The 20,068-nt window shown below is 39.5% G+C and overlaps 1 protein-coding gene across 2 annotated transcripts in view; it reads left to right on the forward strand.

The window, feature by feature from the left end:
* Positions 1-19,724, forward strand: part of rnf217 (ring finger protein 217) — a 42,245-nt gene extending 22,521 nt beyond the window's left edge. For both annotated transcript variants that reach the window (XM_017695751.2, XM_037538184.1), the window contains 4 exons: positions 2,611-2,775; positions 5,498-5,699; positions 13,609-13,680; positions 15,368-19,724. In XM_017695751.2, the coding sequence (XP_017551240.1) occupies positions 2,611-2,775; positions 5,498-5,699; positions 13,609-13,680; positions 15,368-15,447 (519 nt within the window). In that variant the 3' untranslated portion in view covers positions 15,448-19,724. The remainder of the gene's footprint in view (positions 1-2,610; positions 2,776-5,497; positions 5,700-13,608; positions 13,681-15,367) is intronic.
* Positions 19,725-20,068: the final 344 nt, after the last annotated feature.

The raw sequence follows: 20,068 nt of genomic DNA on the forward strand, positions 1-20,068 counted from the left end.
ACTTTAGTGACACATATAAGGCTTTAATTATTCAAAAAAGAGAGGGTAAGTCTCTGTGAACCCTCTGAACGTGCCCTTGGCAATTATGACACTTTTATATTAATATACACACACACATATATATGTATGTAAGGGCGGCACGGTGGCATGGTGGGTAGCGCTGTCGCCTCACAGTAAGGAGGGCCTGGGTTCGATTCCCCGGCCGGGCGGTCCTCTCTGTGTGGAGTTTGCATGTTCTCCCCGTGTCTGCGTGGGTTTCCTCCGGGTTCTCCGATTTCCTCCCGCAGTCCAAAGACATGTCCAAAGACATGCAGCCAATTGGACATGCTAAATTGCCCCTAGGTGTGAATGTGTGAGTGACTGTCTGTGTCTGTCTGTCTGCCCTGCGATGGACTGGCGACCTGTCCAGGGTGTATCCTGCCTTCCGCCCGAAGACTGCTGGGATAGGCTCCAGCACCCCCCCGCGACCCTGACGGAGAAGCGGCTTAGATAATGGATGGATGGATGGATGGATATGTATGTATGTATGTATGTATGTGTGTATATATATATATATATATATATATATATATATATACACACATATATATATATATATATATATATATATATATATATATATACACACATATATATATATACACACATATATATATATATATATATATATATATATATATATATATATATATACAGTGCATCCGGAAAGTATTCACAGCGCTTCACTTTTTCCACATTTTGTTTTGTTACAGCCTTATTCCAAATTGAATTAAATTAATCTTTTTCCTCTAAATTCTACACAAAATACCCCATTGTGACCATGTGAAAAACGTTTTCTCGAGAGTTTTGAAAATTTATTAAAATTAAAAAACAAAGAAATCATATTTACATAAGTATTCACAGCCTTTGCCATGAAGCTCAAAATTGAGCTCAGGTGCATCCTGTTTCCACTGATCATCCTTGAGATGTTTCTACAGCTTAAATGGAGTCCACCTGTGGTTGATTGGACATGATTTGGAAAGGCACACACCTGTCTATATAAGGTCCCACAGTTGACTGCATGTCAGAGCGCAAACACCAAGCATGAAGTCAAAGGAATTGTCTGTAGACCTCCGAGACAAAATTGTCTCGAGGCACAAATCTGGGGAAGGATACAGAAAAATTACTGCTGCGTTGAAGGTCCCAATGAGCACAGTGGCCTCCATCATTCGTAAATGGAAGAAGTTCGGAACCACCAGGACTCTTCCTAGAGCTGGCCGGCCGTCTAAATTGAGCGATCGGGGGAGAAGGGCCTTGGTCAGGGAGGTGACCAAGAACCCAATGATCACTCTGTCAGAGCTCCAGCGTTCCTCCGTGGAGAGAGGAGAACCTTGCAGAAGGACAACCATCTCTGCAGCAATCCACCAATCAGGCCTGTATGGCAGAGTGGCCAGGCGAAAGCAACTCCTTAGTAAAAGGCACAAGGCAGCCCGTCTGGAATTTGCAAAAAGGCACCTGAAGGACTCTCAGACCATGAGAAACAAAATTCTCTGGTCTGATGAGACAAAGATTGAACTCTTTGGTGTGAATGCCAGGCGTCATGTTTGGAGGAAACCAGGCACTGCTCATCACGAGGCCAATACCATCCCTACAGTCAAGCATGGTGGTGGCAGCATCATGCTATGGGGATGTTTCTCAGCAGCAGGAACTGGCAGACTAGTCAGGATAGAGGGAAAGATGAATGCCGCAATGTACAGAGACATCCTGGATAAAAACCTGCTCCAGAGCGCTCTTGACCTCAGACTGGGGCGACGGTTCATTTTTCAGCAGGACAACGATCCGAAGCACACAGCCAAGATCTCAAAGCAGTGGCTTCAGGACCACTCTGTGAATGTCCTGGAGTGGCCCAGCCAGAGCCCAGACTTGAATCCGATTGAACATCTCTGGAGAGATCTGAAAATGGCTGTGCACAGACGTCTCCCATCCAACCTGATGGAGCTTCAGAGGTACTGCAAAGAAGAATGGGCAAAACTGCCTAAAGATAGGTGTGCCAAGCTTGTGGCATCATATTCAAAAAGACTTGAGGCTGTAGTTGCTGCCAAAGGTGGTTCTACAAAGTATTAAGCAAAGGCTGTGAATACTTATGTAAATATGATTTCTTTGTTTTTTAATTTTAATAAATTTTCAAAACTCTCGAGAAAACGTTTTTCACATGGTCACAATGGGGTATTTTGTGTAGAATTTAGAGGAAAAAGATTAATTTAATTCAATTTGGAATAAGGCTGTAACAAAACAAAATGTGGAAAAAGTGAAGCGCTGTGAATACTTTCCGGATGCACTGTATATATATATATATACACACACATATATATATATATATATATATATATATATATATATATATATATATATATATACACACACACACACACACACACACACACACACACACACACACACACACACACACACACGTGTGTGTGTGTGTGTTGGTGTGTGGGTGTATATTAATATAAAAGTGTCATAATTCCAGGTTCAGGTAACTAACATAAGCAACATTAATGAGTAAATTTAGGGTGGACATTGTTATAAGTTCACTAATGTATGTTCTAATAAGTGTTTTCTCCACAGGTTCAGTGCTCTAAGTGCCAGTTCGTGTGGTGTTTTAAGTGTCATGCCCCATGGCATGAGGGCCTGAAGTGCCGGGAATACAGAAAAGGAGACAAACTGCTGCGTCACTGGGCCAGTGTCATTGAGCACGGCCAGAGGAATGCCCAGAAGTGTCCCCGCTGCAAGGTGAAGCATTGCATACCTACAGACACATACAAAAAAAAAGATTAATTAAGCCTATAATAAGGCCTCAAATATATGACGGTAAATAAATATGCTTTACAGTTCATTGCAGGAGTAATGAGAAGTACAAATGTTGTGTCACTGTTGATACTGGCACTTAACTGTAGTGACAGTGTTGGCAATGGGCACACTGATACCTGTGACTGATACTACGAAGCAGTTTCTGATATGCAAATGCGCTGCTGAGTGTCAGTAGACAGAACTTAGCAATACAATGGCAGCGTGACTTGTGGAATTCTTCCTTAGATATTAGTTACAATGATATGCTCCACATAAGCCAAGTTACCATGCAAAAACTGTGTCGAACATGAAAATGGAAGGCTCTTTAATGAATGCCTGAGCTGTGCTTATGTCAGTAATCACCCGTATGCCGTTGTGTACATTGTGTACGAGGGAGTGATCATTAAAGAGAGATATATGGAAGGAACCACCATTTCTCTTAGGCTAATGAGTCAAGCCATCAGCCTTGGTTTAACCTTTAGCATTGCAGCCTGCTGTTGAAAAAGTAGAATTGTATGTTAAGGCTGAATGATATAGGGAAAATATTTAATTACTTGGTTCAATATATAAAAAAATAAAATATATGGTTCAAGGTTCAGGCCTTTTTTGCCAAGAAGACCAGAATATTCACTTTTTCTGTCTTGAGGCTCGACCCTTGAATGCCATGTGCCAGACAGGCAGTAAGTTATGGTTGTGAGGTCACAACACATGAAGGTTCGGTTGCCTCTGATTGATCCATCTCTTCTACAGGCAGTTCACAACAAGCTGTGTTATTAGGTTAAATTTCCCCACTTAAAACAAAATAGCATTTTTGACAATGTAGCTTATACATTTTTTATTAGCTCTTGTTTGTTTATATTGTTGGGTTTGTGAAATGGATAAAATAGTTCAGTCTTATTGCTTGCAGATGTTTCCTTTTGTTGCAGTATAGTGTTGTTTTGCAGATGTACTGTCAAAATACTGCTATTTTAAGCTGTGCTCTTCAATTTTTATTAGGCTTATGTAGCTGAGCCAATGACCTATTGCACCATCATGCTTACAGTTCAAAAACAGAATGATAAACCTGCCACTTCAAGTAGGAGCTGTTGTTTATTGGAAAGGAAATAAAATAAATTCACTTTTTTTAACCAAGAGGTCGAATAACACCTCAGGAAGAAGATCATTAGGCTGCATGATGCCTTACCTATCAAGAGAAGTCTGAGTAGAAGGAGGATGTGATTGTTGTCTTTCTCTCTTCCTTCTTCCCTTTCTCGCTCTCTCTCTCCGTCTCTTAACAATCTTGTGGAAGCTTGGCATTCCAGGAAGTTGTCAGACTGAGTTCTAAACAGAAGGTCTTTGCTGAATTAAATTTACACAGAGCCGTCAGCGTTTTTGTTTCAAGCACTCATGCGTCATCCAGACTCCTGCTTTCTCCACTCGTAATGCTGCAGGATTTTGGTCATTTGAGAGGGATAATAAATCCTGCCTGCAGCTTTCAGGTGACTGCAGTGTGAGTCAGGGAATAAACAGGCCCTCACCTGCCTGACCCACAGCCAGGCCTGTACAAATATCTGCTGAACAGTTGTAGTTTCAAATGAATGTGCATGGTGCTTAAACGTTAAGCATTTGAGGCATTCATTAAGTGAGGGGAAAAAATGTTCTGCTCTTTTTTCTTTTCTTTAAATGTGCATTTTCTATGGTGGAGGTTCATGTAAGATCATTTCAAAACAAAGGCAGGAAAGGATGTGAAAGTAGGTCAAAAGCGAACCAGGCTCACTGATTGTCCTCCTGATATTCAAATTATTCAAATTAATATTCAGTATTTGTTTACTCCATCAAGTTTTCTGTGTAATAGAGTTGTCAAGGTGTAAAGAAAGGCATTCAGAGTGGTTTGATGTGAAATGGTTCACTGTGTAGAAATTTACCAACTCAGATTTCTTTTTTCCATCCCACAAATGGGGAAATTCCACCTCCGCATTTAACCCATCTGTGAAGTGAAACACCACATACACACTAATGAATACACACACGCACACTAGGGGGCAGTGAGCACTCTTGCCCGGAGCAGTGGGCAGCCCTAACCATGGCGCCCGGGGAGCAGGTGTCTTGCTCAAGGGCACCTCAGTCATGGACTGTCAGCACTGGGGATTGGACCGGCAACCTTCCGGTCAAAGGGCCAGATTCCTTAACCTCCAGCCCACGACTGGCTGGTGGTGGTGATAGGAGCCAAGAGACAAAACACAGATATAGCCATTTTATTTACCAATAATAAAATAAGTTTTGAGTATAGTTTTGACTTAAAAATCGTAAAACAGTCTCTTCGCCATCAGACAACGTATTCATGTAAAAGATTTCTGAAAGCTTTTAGAGGCATTAAACTCAACAGAAGCAACATGATGTTTAAAAAAGACAGTTGCAGCTACTTTAGCACTGTGGCAGAATATCCTCGTTGCAGTAAACTACATTTAGGATGGTTTAATTTCTGCTGTTTCCCTTTAACAACAGAATTGAAATGTCCGTCAACATTTGTTGAACATTTAGATCATTTATGTATTTGTCGGTTAAAAGTTAATCGATTAATCACTGAAATCCTGAGAATTAAACCTCTGTTAGTTTATTAAACCTACTGTTAGTTTAAAAATGTGGATATTCAACCAGTTAAACTGATGATATCTATCTTGTACAGATCCACATCCAGAGGACAGAGGGTTGTGATCACATGACCTGCACCCAGTGCAACACCAACTTCTGTTACCGCTGCGGGGAGAAATATCGCCACCTGCGATTCTTCGGGGACCACACCTCCAACCTGAGCGTGTTTGGCTGCAAGTACCGCTACCTACCTGATAAACCACACCTGCGCCGGCTGGTCCGGGGCTCAGTCTGTGGTCAGTCTGCTTCGCTACTCTCCTCTCAACATGGTTTTCCCTTTTCTTTACTCACTATCCAGTTTCCAATTATCATGGCATGATTTGTAATGCTATTTACATGCTATATTCACTGTTCACATCATTAGCATTGTGCAATTGAATTATTCCTTTAAAGCTAAGATAGGAATATGAATGATGAAAGTAGACCTTGTATCGCAGAGTTAGTTATTCATCAGTCTTAAGTGCAGCAACATGAGGCACAATTGCCCTTAAACATCAGACTGGAACATAAAACTGTAGATTGGTGGAGCTGAATGGTCCAGAAGTGGAATGTGGACTGAGCAGATGACAATACTGATGCTTATTTTACAGGAGCTAAAAATGTAACAGATAATGTTGGCTGATGTTATTTTAGATACTTAGATTCAGTTCTAAATTAACACGTTTTAAACACACAGTCTAAAGTCATATAAATACTGAAACACCGTTGTGGAGAAACTGTGTGTGGTTTTTGTGTTTGTTGATTGCCATTTTTTATTTTTCTTGTTCTTTTTATTAGATGCCTGCGTTTATTAGTTGTCTTCTTGAAGTTTTTTGTGTGTAATAGTATTGTTATTCTTATGCTAAAAGTTAGATGTGGATGCAATTTGCATGTTTTTGTAATACTAAGCATGATGGTGTTTATCAGTTTAGCCTGTTATGCATCAACACCTATTTGTAAGTAGTAGTTGATGCAGATTATAATACCGTACTGAATGACTTACTTAGAGTAGTTATTAATGTAGTTAAGTAGTTGTTAATGTAAGTGAGTGCAATGTACCCTAACAGACAAATGGTTAAATCTATCAGATTTTAAGTGACATGCGTTAGCTAGCTATGCTACATTAGTTATCTTGGATCGAGTAGGGTTGCAGTGGAGAAGAGTGGGTTTTGTTCCATGTCAGACGCTTTTGTACAGCTGTAAGTAAAATACATTTCATAGTTTTGATCCTCATCTGACTCTTTCAGCAGCATTCGGTGTAGCACAGTGACAACACGATTCACATCCGAGCCTAAAGCAGCGGAGAAGCTCACTAATGGAGTTTTTGTCTTTTTGGACTCCTCTGGTTGGCTGGTTGAGCCAGGCATACACTATGTGAATTTAGAAATATTGGTTGCCTCCTTGTTGTTAGCCTCTGTGGATTGGGCAGAACACCTACCCATCCACCCGTTTTGGGCAAGTGGTTGTGATTGTGTTTTGAAAACGAGCTGAAATCACATAGTGATGTATGTCTGGCAGGAATTTGCCAAGGTAGAAAGTGACCTTTGTGTCCAACTGCCATGGCGTCAGCACTTGTCTATGTGAGGAGACCTTCGTTCACTGCCAGCTTGAGTCATTTGTTCTTTAGCATGGCAGCATACACTATCAGCTTATATCACATGGTATTAGCTGGAATCAGATGTTAGTATTGCTGCATTTTTATGAGGTTGAGTGCAAGTAAATGAGCACAGTATCTGGTTGAAGCCTGATACCAGTTTTAACATTGATGCATGCTTACTTTTATAGTGTTTCACAGTGGAAAAGCCTTAGAAGGTTTCGTTTCTTGAGAGTTAGGAATCTGGGCTGTTCTGCTGAAAATGTATGGTGAATATTGGAAACATTGTTGCCAATACTGATAAGAAAAACTGTGGGTCATGATTATCAGTCAATGTTATTAACTTAATGATATTTTGTGTTCCGACTCATCAATCTTATAGTTACTCTAGGATTACCTCATATTGGGTTCCCAAGTGGCCATCTAAGATTCGAATCCTAGCATTACTGTGGGGGGCAAATAGTTAGTACTTGTCAGGGGCATATTATCAGTGCTCATTACTTTGCTTTGCTAGAACTGTGAGTCATCAATGTTATCAGACAACAGATATGTCAGGCCCTAATGACAGTGTATTGTAGCAGAATATTATGAAACAACTACATATAAAAGGTTTTTATATATATATATATATATACATATATATATATATATATATATATATATATATATATATATATATATATATATATATGTATATATATATATATATATATATATATGTGTGTGTGTGTGTGTGTGTGTGTGTGTGTCTGTGTGTGTGTGTGTGTGTGACATTTGAACATCAATAAAGCATCAAACATCTATTTTCTGTGTAAAGACATAGTGGTGTGATTGCACTCTGAGGAGAGAATGAAGTCCCACTGCCTGTGGGTGCTGTAATGTGAGCTTCTCTGTTTTTTGTTTTCATAGCAGGTCCAGCTGCACGTGTATGTTAGTCCTGCCCTGAGAAAACATCAGCCCTCTCCACGCTTTGTTTTGCCCTCCCCAGACAGTGAATGCCCACGCAGCATGCGCATGCAATTTAACGCAGAAAGGGAAAATTTGAACCAGAGCGCAGTCTTAATTACTGCAACTTTTAAGGTGGAACAGGAAACTGGCAATAAAGACGCTGACTTCAGTTTCATTGATGGTGGACAAGGCATGGAAAGGGATAACATTAATTCGTTTTTGCTGTTTCACAGAATCAGTAGGTCAGTATTGTTTTGCCCGGTTTGGGAATATTTGTGATAGCAACTAGTTAGCTTCACCGCAACTGGAGCGACAGTTTTGGTAACCCACTATCTAGCTAACGTCAGCGTTCCTGTGTCATATTTGTCTGTACAACATTTGCAAAGCGTTTTATGGCCATGCGTCCATTAATTTGGGAAGCGGAGCTTCTCAAGGAAGCACTCAAGGAAGAGGTGTGTTTATTTAGTTGAGTTCAAATATCAATAATGGTTCTTCAGAATCGTATAGTGCTCCTTAAAAAAAGAAGTGGTTCAGAAATGCACAACTGAATGATTGTAACTGTGTATTTTTAGCATTATATTTTCTTTTTACACCATTTAAACACAGTCCTGTGCAAAAGTTTGAACAATCCTGGTCAAATGATGTGTTGATTTTTTAAGAGATAATAAGTCAACACATCCTTTACGGAAGAAAAATGACATTTTTCTGCTAATTATAATACAGTTTCTCTGTATTTAACATATAGGGAAAATAAAACAAAATATAAAGTGCACAGGCCACACTTTTGTCCAAACTTTTGCATATGACTGGATGCCAGCTGCTCTTTACTGTACGTGAACGATTCATGATGAATGGACCAATCTAATTATTCCAAGATTACTGGGAATAAAATCTTGTCACGATGAAATGCGTTAAAGAAGAGCTAGTTTTTCCTTCTCCTGTAGACATACCATTTCAGAGATATGTGTTTTTGTAATGACATGTGTTTAGTTTTTCTGGGTGATTGCTGGGTGATTCCATGTTTGGAAAAAGTTCTGTTTGAAAACCTTGAAGGCTTCTTTTGCGTGTGTAAACCTGTCCTGTTTAGTGTCAGTTATGGGGAGTCTCCCTTGTGGTAAATTGCTCAGCCCTCGGCATGAGTCACTGGAGCGGACAGCAGTAGGCCTGTTGCTGTACATGTGATCCAATTCGATTTGATTTAAAAATGCTGAACCTGTCTTTTGGGTTTTGTTTTTGTGCATTCGCACTTATGTGAACTCTGATCAAAACAAAAGAACACTGTTGCTCAGCTAAGGCAGCTGAGAGAGCTATGCAGATGAAGCTGGTCAGTGCTAGTAGTTATCTCTCTGATAAGCCTTTTAGGAAAAACCTTCTGATGCAGCATTGGCTGCAGTACAAAGGAGGGATGAACTCCCAGCCTTGTGATGATGGTTTGCATGCAGTATCTCTGCTCTGTGGAGAAGCCTGATGTGTCTTACATGGCTGACTTTCTGTATGTACTTGTGTTTGCATGATATCTGTGATGTGAAACGTGAACCTTCTCACACAGCAGAATCTACACTCATTGCCAATTTATCAGCTGCACTTACCATATAGGAGTACTTTGAAGTTCTTGCAATTACAAAGGTTAGTCTATCGGTTTCTTTGCATAATTTGTTATCCCACTTTTACACCTTTCATCAATAGTCAGAACCCCCACAGGTCCACAGAGCATATATTATTTCGATGGTGGATCATCATTGGGGCAGTCGTGGGCTGGAGGTTAGGGATCTGGCCCTGTGACCAGAAGGTTGCCGGTTCGATCCCCAGGGCCGACAGTCCATGACTGAGGTGTCCTTGAGGAAGCCTAACCCCCTAAATGCGGAGGTGGAATTTCCCCAGTTGTGGGATCAAAAAAGTATCACTTATCACTTATTCTCAGCACTATAGAGACACTGTCATGGTGATGGTGTGTTGCACTGGTACGAGTGGATCAGACATAGCAATGCTGCTGGAGTTCAGTGTCATTGCTGGACTGAGAACAGTCCACCAACCAAAAAATATCTGGTCAACAGTGTCTACTACTATTATTATTGTTGTTTACAGGCTCTCTTTTTCTAATTATAGTTCTAGTCTTATTATAAATAGATTACCATAAAAACAATTTAAATCTTTAGTAAATCAGTAAAACTTTAAACAACATTTCATGTAAAAAAGACAATCAGAGAAAACACAGTGGAGTTTTTATTTTGTACATTTTATTTACTGAAGGGGAACAAAAGTCCAACACTGGCCAACTGTTTGAAAAGTAACTGCTCCCTTTGTACTCAGTCAACCAAGTAACCAAATTTAGTGATTAAACTAGACACACACAGGCTTTATTCCAGCTAGTTCTATTGAGAAACATCACTTAAATCAAATCTTTGGGGTACGTGTTAGGATCCAGTCCTCACAGGCCAAAACACTGTTAGATTAAACACTGTCAGATTAAACACATCTGACTCAGCTCATCAACTAAATAGCAAGGCCTTCAGGAGCTGAATTCAGAGCGTTAGATGAGGGTAAACGCTAATCTACGCAGCACTTTGGCCTGGAAGGTCCTCGGTTTGACACCCACTTTAAGGCAATGTGAAGTTGGCTAACACGTGTCAACAAGCAGTGATCGAAAAAAATTCCTAAAGAGATGTGAAAGTTATGAAACATAGCAGTCTGAAAAGTTTTACAAGGCCTTTTCTAAGACTCTAGGACTCCAGCGAGACACAGCTGTATGACCAAATGTAGAAAACCTGGAACAGTGATCAATGTTCCCAGAAGTGGCCGGCCTACCAAAATTCTTCCAACAGCAAAGTGCCGACTCATCCAGGAAGTCGTAAAACAACCCAGATAAACATGTAAGGATTTGCAGGCCTTGCTGTCCTCAGATAAGGTGAAGAGGAAAACGCTGCTAACCAAAGGGAATATAAATGTCTGTCTCACATTTGGCAAAAACACCTTGATGACCCCCAAGCCTTTTGGAATAATGCTTTGTGGACTAATGAGTCCAAAGTGGAAGTTTTTGGAAGATACCGGTGCCATAAAGCTAACACAGCATTCCACAATAAGGACCTCATAACCCAATAATAAAACATGGATGGTATTGTGGTGGTGTGGGGGTTCTTTTGCCGCTTCAGGGAATGGACGACTTACCATAATTAATGCAACCATGAATCCTTCTCTCTATCAGAAAATCCTGAAGGAGAACATCCAGTCATCAGTCTGTGATCTGAAGCTCAAATGCAAATGTAAACATTTAGTCCAGGAAAGAACTAGGAATCCCAGAAGTGGCATTTAGAGTGTTGTGGAATAAAGCTCTTCAACTATAATTATTCCATTTTTTGGATGATGCTTGTGTTTTTTATTGTTCTGCAACATTTACAAAAACATTAGGGCTGAAACATTATTCAGCATTATTTATAATGTTAACAGTAAAAAAACTCAACAAATATTTCTGCTGTTGCTTTTCATTTGGCAAACAGGAAACCAACTTCACAGTAAACAGAACCTTTTCCTCCATGCCAGTTTTTTGACAAGCCAAATTCCCCCTAACTGTTATCATGCAACGCACACATTCACACCTAGGCGCAGTGTAGCATCTCCCATGGGCCTGTCTGCATGTCTCTGGACTGTGGAATGACCCCACATAGACACAGGGATGCAACATGGAAACACCGCACAGAAAGGGCCCTGGTCGCCCGGCCAGGGAATCGAACCCAGACCCTTCTAGTGGTATTTAGCCTGTCACATCTTTACATGCATTAGCTTGCTAACTGCATACAACTGTAATTAAAATGCTGCTACCTTTGTAAACATTGCTTTCATGTGAAAAGTGCTCATCCTGGAATCTTACACACAGCTCATCTAGGGAACCAGCATGGTGAACAGCCTTAATGTACATGGCACTAAACAAAGTGCCATGTCTTTTTTACTATCCTGGACAGGACATCATCATACTGTCCTACCTTAATGTCTGTATAAGGCTGTTTAAAATCTGGAACACTGCTGGATTAATGTTTCTAGTGATTGTGATAATGATAATGAATCCCCCCGTCATATTTGCAGCTTATTTCTAGTACACTGCCAGTGTGTTTGTACCTATCAGGAAAATCTCGGAAAGACAGGATGTGATGTTACGCACACTGCAGAACATGCTTTGTTTAGAACAGTAATGGGTCAACAGCTCACTTTGAGTGTTGTTATTAATTTACAGCATGTTTTGCAGACAGATGATGTTCTTACAAAGAATATTGGGCTCAGGAAACGTGTGTGGTATGATTTATAAAAAAGGTTATAATAAGCATTCCTGTAAAACTTTTACTTATTTGGTTTAAATCTCCTGTGATGAAGCAGGTTGCAGGACAAATATGTCATTACAACATCAGCCCCTTACTGACGATGTTCTGGCTTTACTGCATGCTTGAGTCTACCAGGAACATTGCCAGGAATTTTACAAAGTCAACTTTTCCCAGCATTTCGGCCCTGACTCACACTCCCACATAATAACCCCTTCACAGGAAACTGCCTATAGGAGTTATAGACACCTAACTCATCTACAATCGTTCTATCTAAGAGCTACATAATATGGCCAAAACGCAAATATTGTGATTATATTGCTGAATATTTTGGTTGTGATACACTAACAACATACTCAAAATATGCTGGCCAAACAATAATGTAACACAGTTGACGATTAGCTGAACTTACTTTTGCTGGATTTTGTGCTGGAAGAAAAGAAAAGAAAAGAATCTATGATTGGTTGTTGGGTTAATTTGCATGTTGAGACCTTCTGTGATGTCAGTATTGTATAATTGTGACAATGTTACTGTTTATTTACTGAATTTAACATATTGTGGAGAAAAACATAACATGTGGCCTGTGCTAACGTTATTGCACATTTGACTTTGTTTGTTGGTGTATACTTTATGCTGAACTCAGCAAATGAATAGACATGGTTCACTAGATTTGGCAGAAAATGTCAGTTTGTTCTCTGTAGAGAGTAAACTTATTTTCCCTTAGAAAACCAACAAAACCTAAGTTGACCAAGGTTCGTACTTTTGCATGTGACTGTGTATACAGTGCTATGCAGGTCTTGAGTGCTTAAGCAAATTACTTAAACCCATTCACCCCAGTAGGAAGTGAGTCTGCTTGTGAAAACACTGTATAATGTTAGATTACATGCAAACTGCAGTTATATTGAATAAACATTGATGCAGTTAAAAAACTGCACTTACATATTTAAGGATTGATTAAACTAAAGGTTAGAATATCAGCTATAATCTATGTTTTTGGATGAGGATGGGTTTGGAAATGAAAACTTGTAAAATAATTGGTTATTAATGTTATTTGTATTTCTTCTAGTATTAATGTAATATTTGAGCAAATAAACATTTACTGCCTAGTTAAATAATAAATTAGTGATTTAAATATGATTTTCACCTATTAATATCATTTTCTCATCTTTTCTCATTTCTTTAAACCGTACTCTGTATCTAAATGATGTGCAGCCATCTTCCTCCTCTGTAATATATCTGAACTAAGCCAGGCTGTGAGCCTTTTGTGCAACCCTGATTTCACACTGATCTGTATGTGTCTCTGTGTTGCTTCTGCAGTGAGTAAAGTGCTGGTGGCTCCAGTGGTCATCGTCCTGGTTGTGATAGTTGGTGCCTTGGCTCTCGTCATAGGTAAGAGCTCTCTGATCCATCTTTCAGCAGATTTATAGGTCATTCTGCTGACCACCTCTCAAATTAGATCAAAGTCAGAGTTGAAAATACATGTTGGACTTTTAACTGCCTTGGGTTGTAAACTAAAATCCTTTTGCTTTGACTTAAGTTTATTTGATCAGAAATGAATGATTGAATATTCCATTTTGTCACTAACCAAACAATCATAACACTATCAGAACTTGGATGTTTTGGTAGTGACGGTTTTAGCTTGTTTTGAGCATACTTCAAAAATGCCAGCCAGTACGTTACTCGCACACACTGCTTTGAACCGTTATACTCACATAAAATTCTAATGTTTTTTCATTAAAACATTAAAAAAAGTTTACTTAACTACAGAAAAGCAGTGTTTCAGTAGTGACCATTCTTAATGCTACACACTGATTTTTTTACACTTTGCATAACGCTTACTTCAAAACAAAGGCTCCATCTATGGACTCTAAAACTCTTTGTGCTTCGCTAGTGACATGAAATCATGGGATCAAGTCCAAATCTTTCAGCTTCACTTCAAGATTTTTTTTAAATAGAAATTTTTATTGAAAAAATAGTGCAAGTAGTATTTTACACTTACATTTACATTTACAGCATTTAGCAGACGCTCTTATCCAGAGCGACTTACAAGAAGTGCTTTGTCTATCTACAGAAAGTGTCTTAGATACCAGTAGGTTAGAGAAAAAGACAGTCCTGAGCTCAGATACTGCTAGAAACAAGTCACTGTAGATACAGAGAGAAAAAGGAACAGAGCTGAACACAGAACTCTGTGCCGTTCAGTGCAACACAATACAATAAGCTACAATACACAGTGCAATATCCGCCCGATGACCGCTGGGATAGGCTCCAGCACCCCCCTGCGACCCTGATGGAGAAGCGGCTTAGAAAATGGATGGATGGATGGATGGATGGATGGATGGACACAGTGCAATACAATAAAATATATAGGTGCAGCTTATAATTCAATGCTCATTTAAGTGCTGTGTGAAGAGATGAGTCTTCAGTCTGTGTTGGAAGACAGCAAGAGACTCTGCTGTACGGACGGCCAGTGGGAGTTCCTTCCACCACTTGGGTGCCAGTACAGAGAACATTCTCGACGCTTTTCAGTTTAAGTTGAATTTTAGGGGTTTGATATAGAAAATATGCTATAAATGATCATTTTGTATGTATAGAAAAATAGTATGTTTTTCTTTACTGCATTTGGTTTAGTAGACTCCTATTAAATAGAGCATTATATCAAATAAATCAAGTATTTATTTATTTACTGTGGGCCTCAGTTTACACAAATTTGTGTTTCATCAGAATTTTGTTTACATTATTGTTATACATGGCTGTTCTTTTAAGAGAATTTGGAGTATGCTGAGGCTAAGCATAGGGCCTGCCGTTTAGATTCAGTCTGCGATACTAATAACCATGTTATTGTACAACTTACTAACAAAACTTTTAGTTCAAACAATGCATTCAGTGGCATAATAGCATGTCTATTTTCCGTGATGCACGATGTCGCTGTTGGCCACAGCACTTTGTATTACATCTGTTTGCTGGTGTTGACTTGTGGTTAAATTATTATCAAACAAAGTTTCACAAATCTGAATAACCACATACATACAATACAACACTATATTTATCTGTCCTTCACTGTTGGTGGTTTCTGCAGGTCTGTTTGCTTTCCCCATCTACTACATCTGTAAGAAGCGCAGAAAACACTCCAACGGGTCTGGACGCTGGTTGTGCTGAGGCTGAACCTCATCTTGCTTCCTTTCTCACTCATGCAAACATATACAGAGAGCGCTCCGTGTGCCAGGACACCAGCCACAGTGGGAGGAATAATCACAGTGTGAGCTTACTGAACTGCAGCCCGTGCAAAACAAAGTCTACATGGATGCTCTCCATCTGTTCCCTTCCCCCTTGCACACTCGGCCTTGTGCTCCAGCCGTGGTGCCATGCCATGATGTCTTGGCAGCGCAGGAGAGGGAGAGCAGCCACAAACGTTACTCTGCTGAGGACCTTTCCGAACAGATTTTCAAAATCAGCCAGTTTACAAATATAGAAATGGTTACCATGGAAGGGACACTATATTAAGTGTAGAATGATGTTCATGCACACTAATATAAGTCATTTTAGTCTTTTTAGCCTGGTCTATTTATGAAAATGCTTTTAAAGGAATGCACCAATGTTTTCAAGCCTAACCTTTATCTACTGCATCTGTAGCATACAGTCGTCTACAACAAACAATTCCAAAATTTCCCCATCTGTCTGACAGTCTGTCTGTAAGTCTGTCCAGCAATCAATAATAGGCCTGTTACAAAAATGAGTTTTAGCGGAAGATTAATTGGCATATAAATAATTTGATTATCAGTATAACTTTTTTTTCCTTGTATCCATCTGTTAAATGACAAGCCTGATTGGTTGATTAGCTATCTCGCTTTCTAGCTGTGAGTACTTAGTAGCTCCCAACTCAAGACAGACACAGCTTGAGAGCAAATAAACAAACGTTACTCACAGCCGCCCTCTAAAGATGTTATTAACAAACATCAAATAAACCAACATTACTCACTGCCACACTCTAAAGAACTTGTTGAGGTCCGTTTAGACAAAGTTTGAGCTCTGTCTTCTTTCGCACAGGGATCTTTATCTTTCACTTACATGTTAGCATGAGTAGATGCTTTGTCAGATTAATCATCACAGGGTTCACAGGGCTTTCTGTGGTCAGGCTGTGCTGGTCAAATTCACTGTCAAAATTGGACTGTCAGCTGACGCAGGTAGCAAGTGCAGAGACAAAAAAAAAAATCTATGTAGAAGAAGTTTATATGCGTAGCACAAAACGTTGTTCTTTTAGAAACATGAGTAGCACAAAAAACAAAATTCTTATTAAGTCATGTAAGGTACATTCCTTACAGGAAAACGTAATTACATTACTGTAATGGATTCCTTTGCACTGTATTACCCCAACATTCAGGTTAATCGATGGTATGATTCAGCTGCAGCAGGTGGAGATTATGGTAACAAATACCAGAGTCCTTCTTTAAGTGGATGTGTATGGATTTGTGAGTATGAATTCAGGGATTTGATAGGGGTAAGTATGAATTCAGTCCTGTCCCTCCCTTCTCCCCGCTCCCAGACACCCCCCCCAAACTAGCACACTGTGCCAACATCCACTGGAATTTGCATCATCAACAAAAGCTTGAGTGTGTCCTCACTAAGGAGAGCAGCTGCAGCGTTGCAGGGGTAGCTGTAGATCCATGCCAATTTAAGATGTGATGCACCATCACTGCTGACTTTCTGTCTTGCAGATTATTGCCATGCCATCTGTTTGTCAGAACTGATATGCATCTACCTTGCCAACCTGCACGCACCTGAAGGAGCTACTGCGTACATATATACATAAGAATATTGTATTTTTATAGATATAATACAAATGCAAATGAAGACAATCATGCATATAGACACGTTCAGGCAGAAAGTGTTCGTCACTGTTTTTCTCAGGGAGTGTTTGGACTTTCACACACTGCTCTCTCACTCCTGTTCAGTAGGATTGTGGTCATAAGGTTTTTTAATTACTTTTAGTTTTTTGTTTTTGTTTTTTTTTTTTTTTTTTCTTCCAAAAATCATTGGGCCTCATTCACCATTCTTAAGAAAAAAAGTCCCACTTCACAAAGATTCTGACATTCACCAGTGTTTTCTTATTCAGGGTTTGTTCTTGGGTACAGAACAGAATCTACACACACTCAAGAGCACAAAGGTGTGAACAATTTTGCAGTTAAAGAACACGTCATGAACCTGATGTAGACTTTTTCTTAGGACATTTCTCAAGAACACATTTAAGAAAAAGCTTAAAGATATAGGTGAATGAGGTTCATTGATCTCAAGCAGGGGTGGACAAAGTGCAGTACTCTGTACTTTAATGTAGTGGATGTACTTTTTGTAACGTACTAAATAAGTACAAGCATTCTTGAATATATTTAAGTATTAAAAGCTATAATACTTTGAGGAACAGATTCTATTAAGGAAACATGTCACTGCAGACATGAAAAATGAGATTTTTGAATTTGTCTTTTTATTAGAACAACACAATATTTGAGATCTACACTAACTCGGAATACGTTTGTTTGAAACATGGGTGGAATTCCCCTGTAAACATCAAAGTGTCTGCATAATTTAATCATTTAATCAATAGTTTTGTTGAGGTTTTGGCCTAAAACCCATTCTTTAAAGATCTGTTTGTGGTGAAGGGGTACATGCAAGCCTTGTAGTCCCACATTTCACATCAAACTACTTTGAATGACCGTTTACATCACAGTGATTGAACTATGCAGGAACTTCGGAAAAGTGGTGGAATTACCCCTTGAAGAGCATTAATAGTCGCACTTTTTCCAAGCAATGTTTTACAAAGTGTGCATGTACTTCTACTCAAACTCAAAAGTACTGTGCTTCCTCCCTCCCCTAAGCTGAGAAAAGGTGCTTTGCACCAGAAATAGCAACTAGCCTGGGCAGGTAAACATAACATGAATACAAATTCAGGGGTGGAAAGTACTTGAGTAATTATATTTTGTTACAGTACTTAAAGCTTATTTTGGAAGACTTGTGCTCCCAATTATTATTAAAGTTGACTTGAGGGCTGATTTACATGCATTTTGCAACCTCAATTTTGGCCGTTGCAATTTACTAAACAGGCGCTGTGGTGCTTTAGTGCCCAAACACCAAAGAGGCGGTCGCTGCTCTTTTGCCCTTTTACCTGATTGCATATGCATGTATTTATAGAAGTTTCCCTCTCAAAGTGCCGGGAGGAGATTATTATAATGAAGCACCTACTTCCATTTACAAAGACTGACGGTAACATTGACTGTGTGCTGTTTAGTTTTTGCACAGACATGCACGCCATCGTTTGTCCTCCGTTGAGTTTTTACACATTTAAGCAAAACACTTGTAAACGCCTGCCATATAATCCTTAATTTGATGAAGGAAATAAGTCTTAAAACCAAACAGTTTTCGAAAAATGTTTTAAACTGCTTTATCCTACTGTTTTTTTTATGTCAAAGCCAAAACACTTTACAGAACCAAAGAGAAATACTTAAAGGGTTATTTGTTTTTTGTTTTTGTTTTTGTTTTTTTCCCCCAGCAGGGCTTTATCTCTACACTCCTTGCTTTACTAAAACTACTTACTTTGTTACACCAGGTTTTTGTGGTTTAGTGCGCAGAAATGTCAGCCATTGGTTAATGAACCACACATAGCAAGGGGGTTATGCTCAAACATCATACAATTCATAAACCACCTAAGTGTGCAGTGAAATGAAACGGGAATTTCACAGTTTCCGAAAAAATCTGATTTACTTTTATCTGCTTCAATATGTTTGAATGTCTTTCACTTGTATGCTTTTGGCTCCATATTTCCCCTTTTACTAAGAAAGATTTGAGAGTACTCGATGCTTTTATTGAAGTACAGTTTTCCTGTACTTTTTCCACCCCGTGCAAAATACACAATCAGTACAGTACACGCTATACCTACCTACACGATTAGAAATGGAAAAAGGTCACAGTAGCCCATGAACATCCTGCTCTTTCAGTCTGCTGTCGGTGTGAGCCAAAGGCCCTGACTGTGCCATTAGAGTGGTTTTGCTGATGTGTTTCTCTATTTATCCTTTCATCTTATTTTCCTTCCTCTGGTGCCTTTCAACATGTGGGTTTGGAGTTTAATAGAGGAACCGTTTTTTTTAAATGTATGGTTGGAGTTTCCTTTTCTCTCCGTCACTTTCCAAAGACCTGCTGTACATGCTGATTCAGATGACACTGTGGTTCGTGTATGAGACCACCTCACAATGCTTGTATTTTTATGAATGTGTTTCAGGAAAAAAAAAAAAAACACGTTTGTACATCCCTGCACCCTACGATGCTTAATTCTGGACGCTGCTGCACTTTATCCTTAGACTTGGTCATGTTAATCCACTTTCGCAGACAGCAAATGTAATGTCTGTCTTTACTGTGTTGAATTGTGGATTAAATGAACTTGGTTGAAATGCTAGTGTTCATTTCATTGCTAGCACGTGTCTAATAAGCACTCAATATGTCTGCTACTGGCCTTCAGTGCCAATAATAAAAGGTCATCGTACAAAGAAACAATGCTGTGCAAACACAGTAACCTCCCTTGTTTTGTATGTTTGCTGTAGTCACTGCCTGCCTGGCTGGTTGAAATGGTATTGCTTCATATTTGCACATGAGCCAGGCTGGTGTAAATCTCTTGGGTGATGACCAAGCTGGAGTGGAATGGCTCTTCTGTGTTGCTGGCCTGTGGGAGCGGGATTTGGCCCTCGGCTTGTCTGGACCAACAGCTGGGCTATACACTGATAAAGTGATGCCATGT

Source organism: Pygocentrus nattereri, chromosome 4 (genome assembly GCF_015220715.1).
Source record: "Pygocentrus nattereri isolate fPygNat1 chromosome 4, fPygNat1.pri, whole genome shotgun sequence".
Classification (NCBI taxonomy): Eukaryota; Metazoa; Chordata; class Actinopteri; order Characiformes; family Serrasalmidae; genus Pygocentrus; species Pygocentrus nattereri.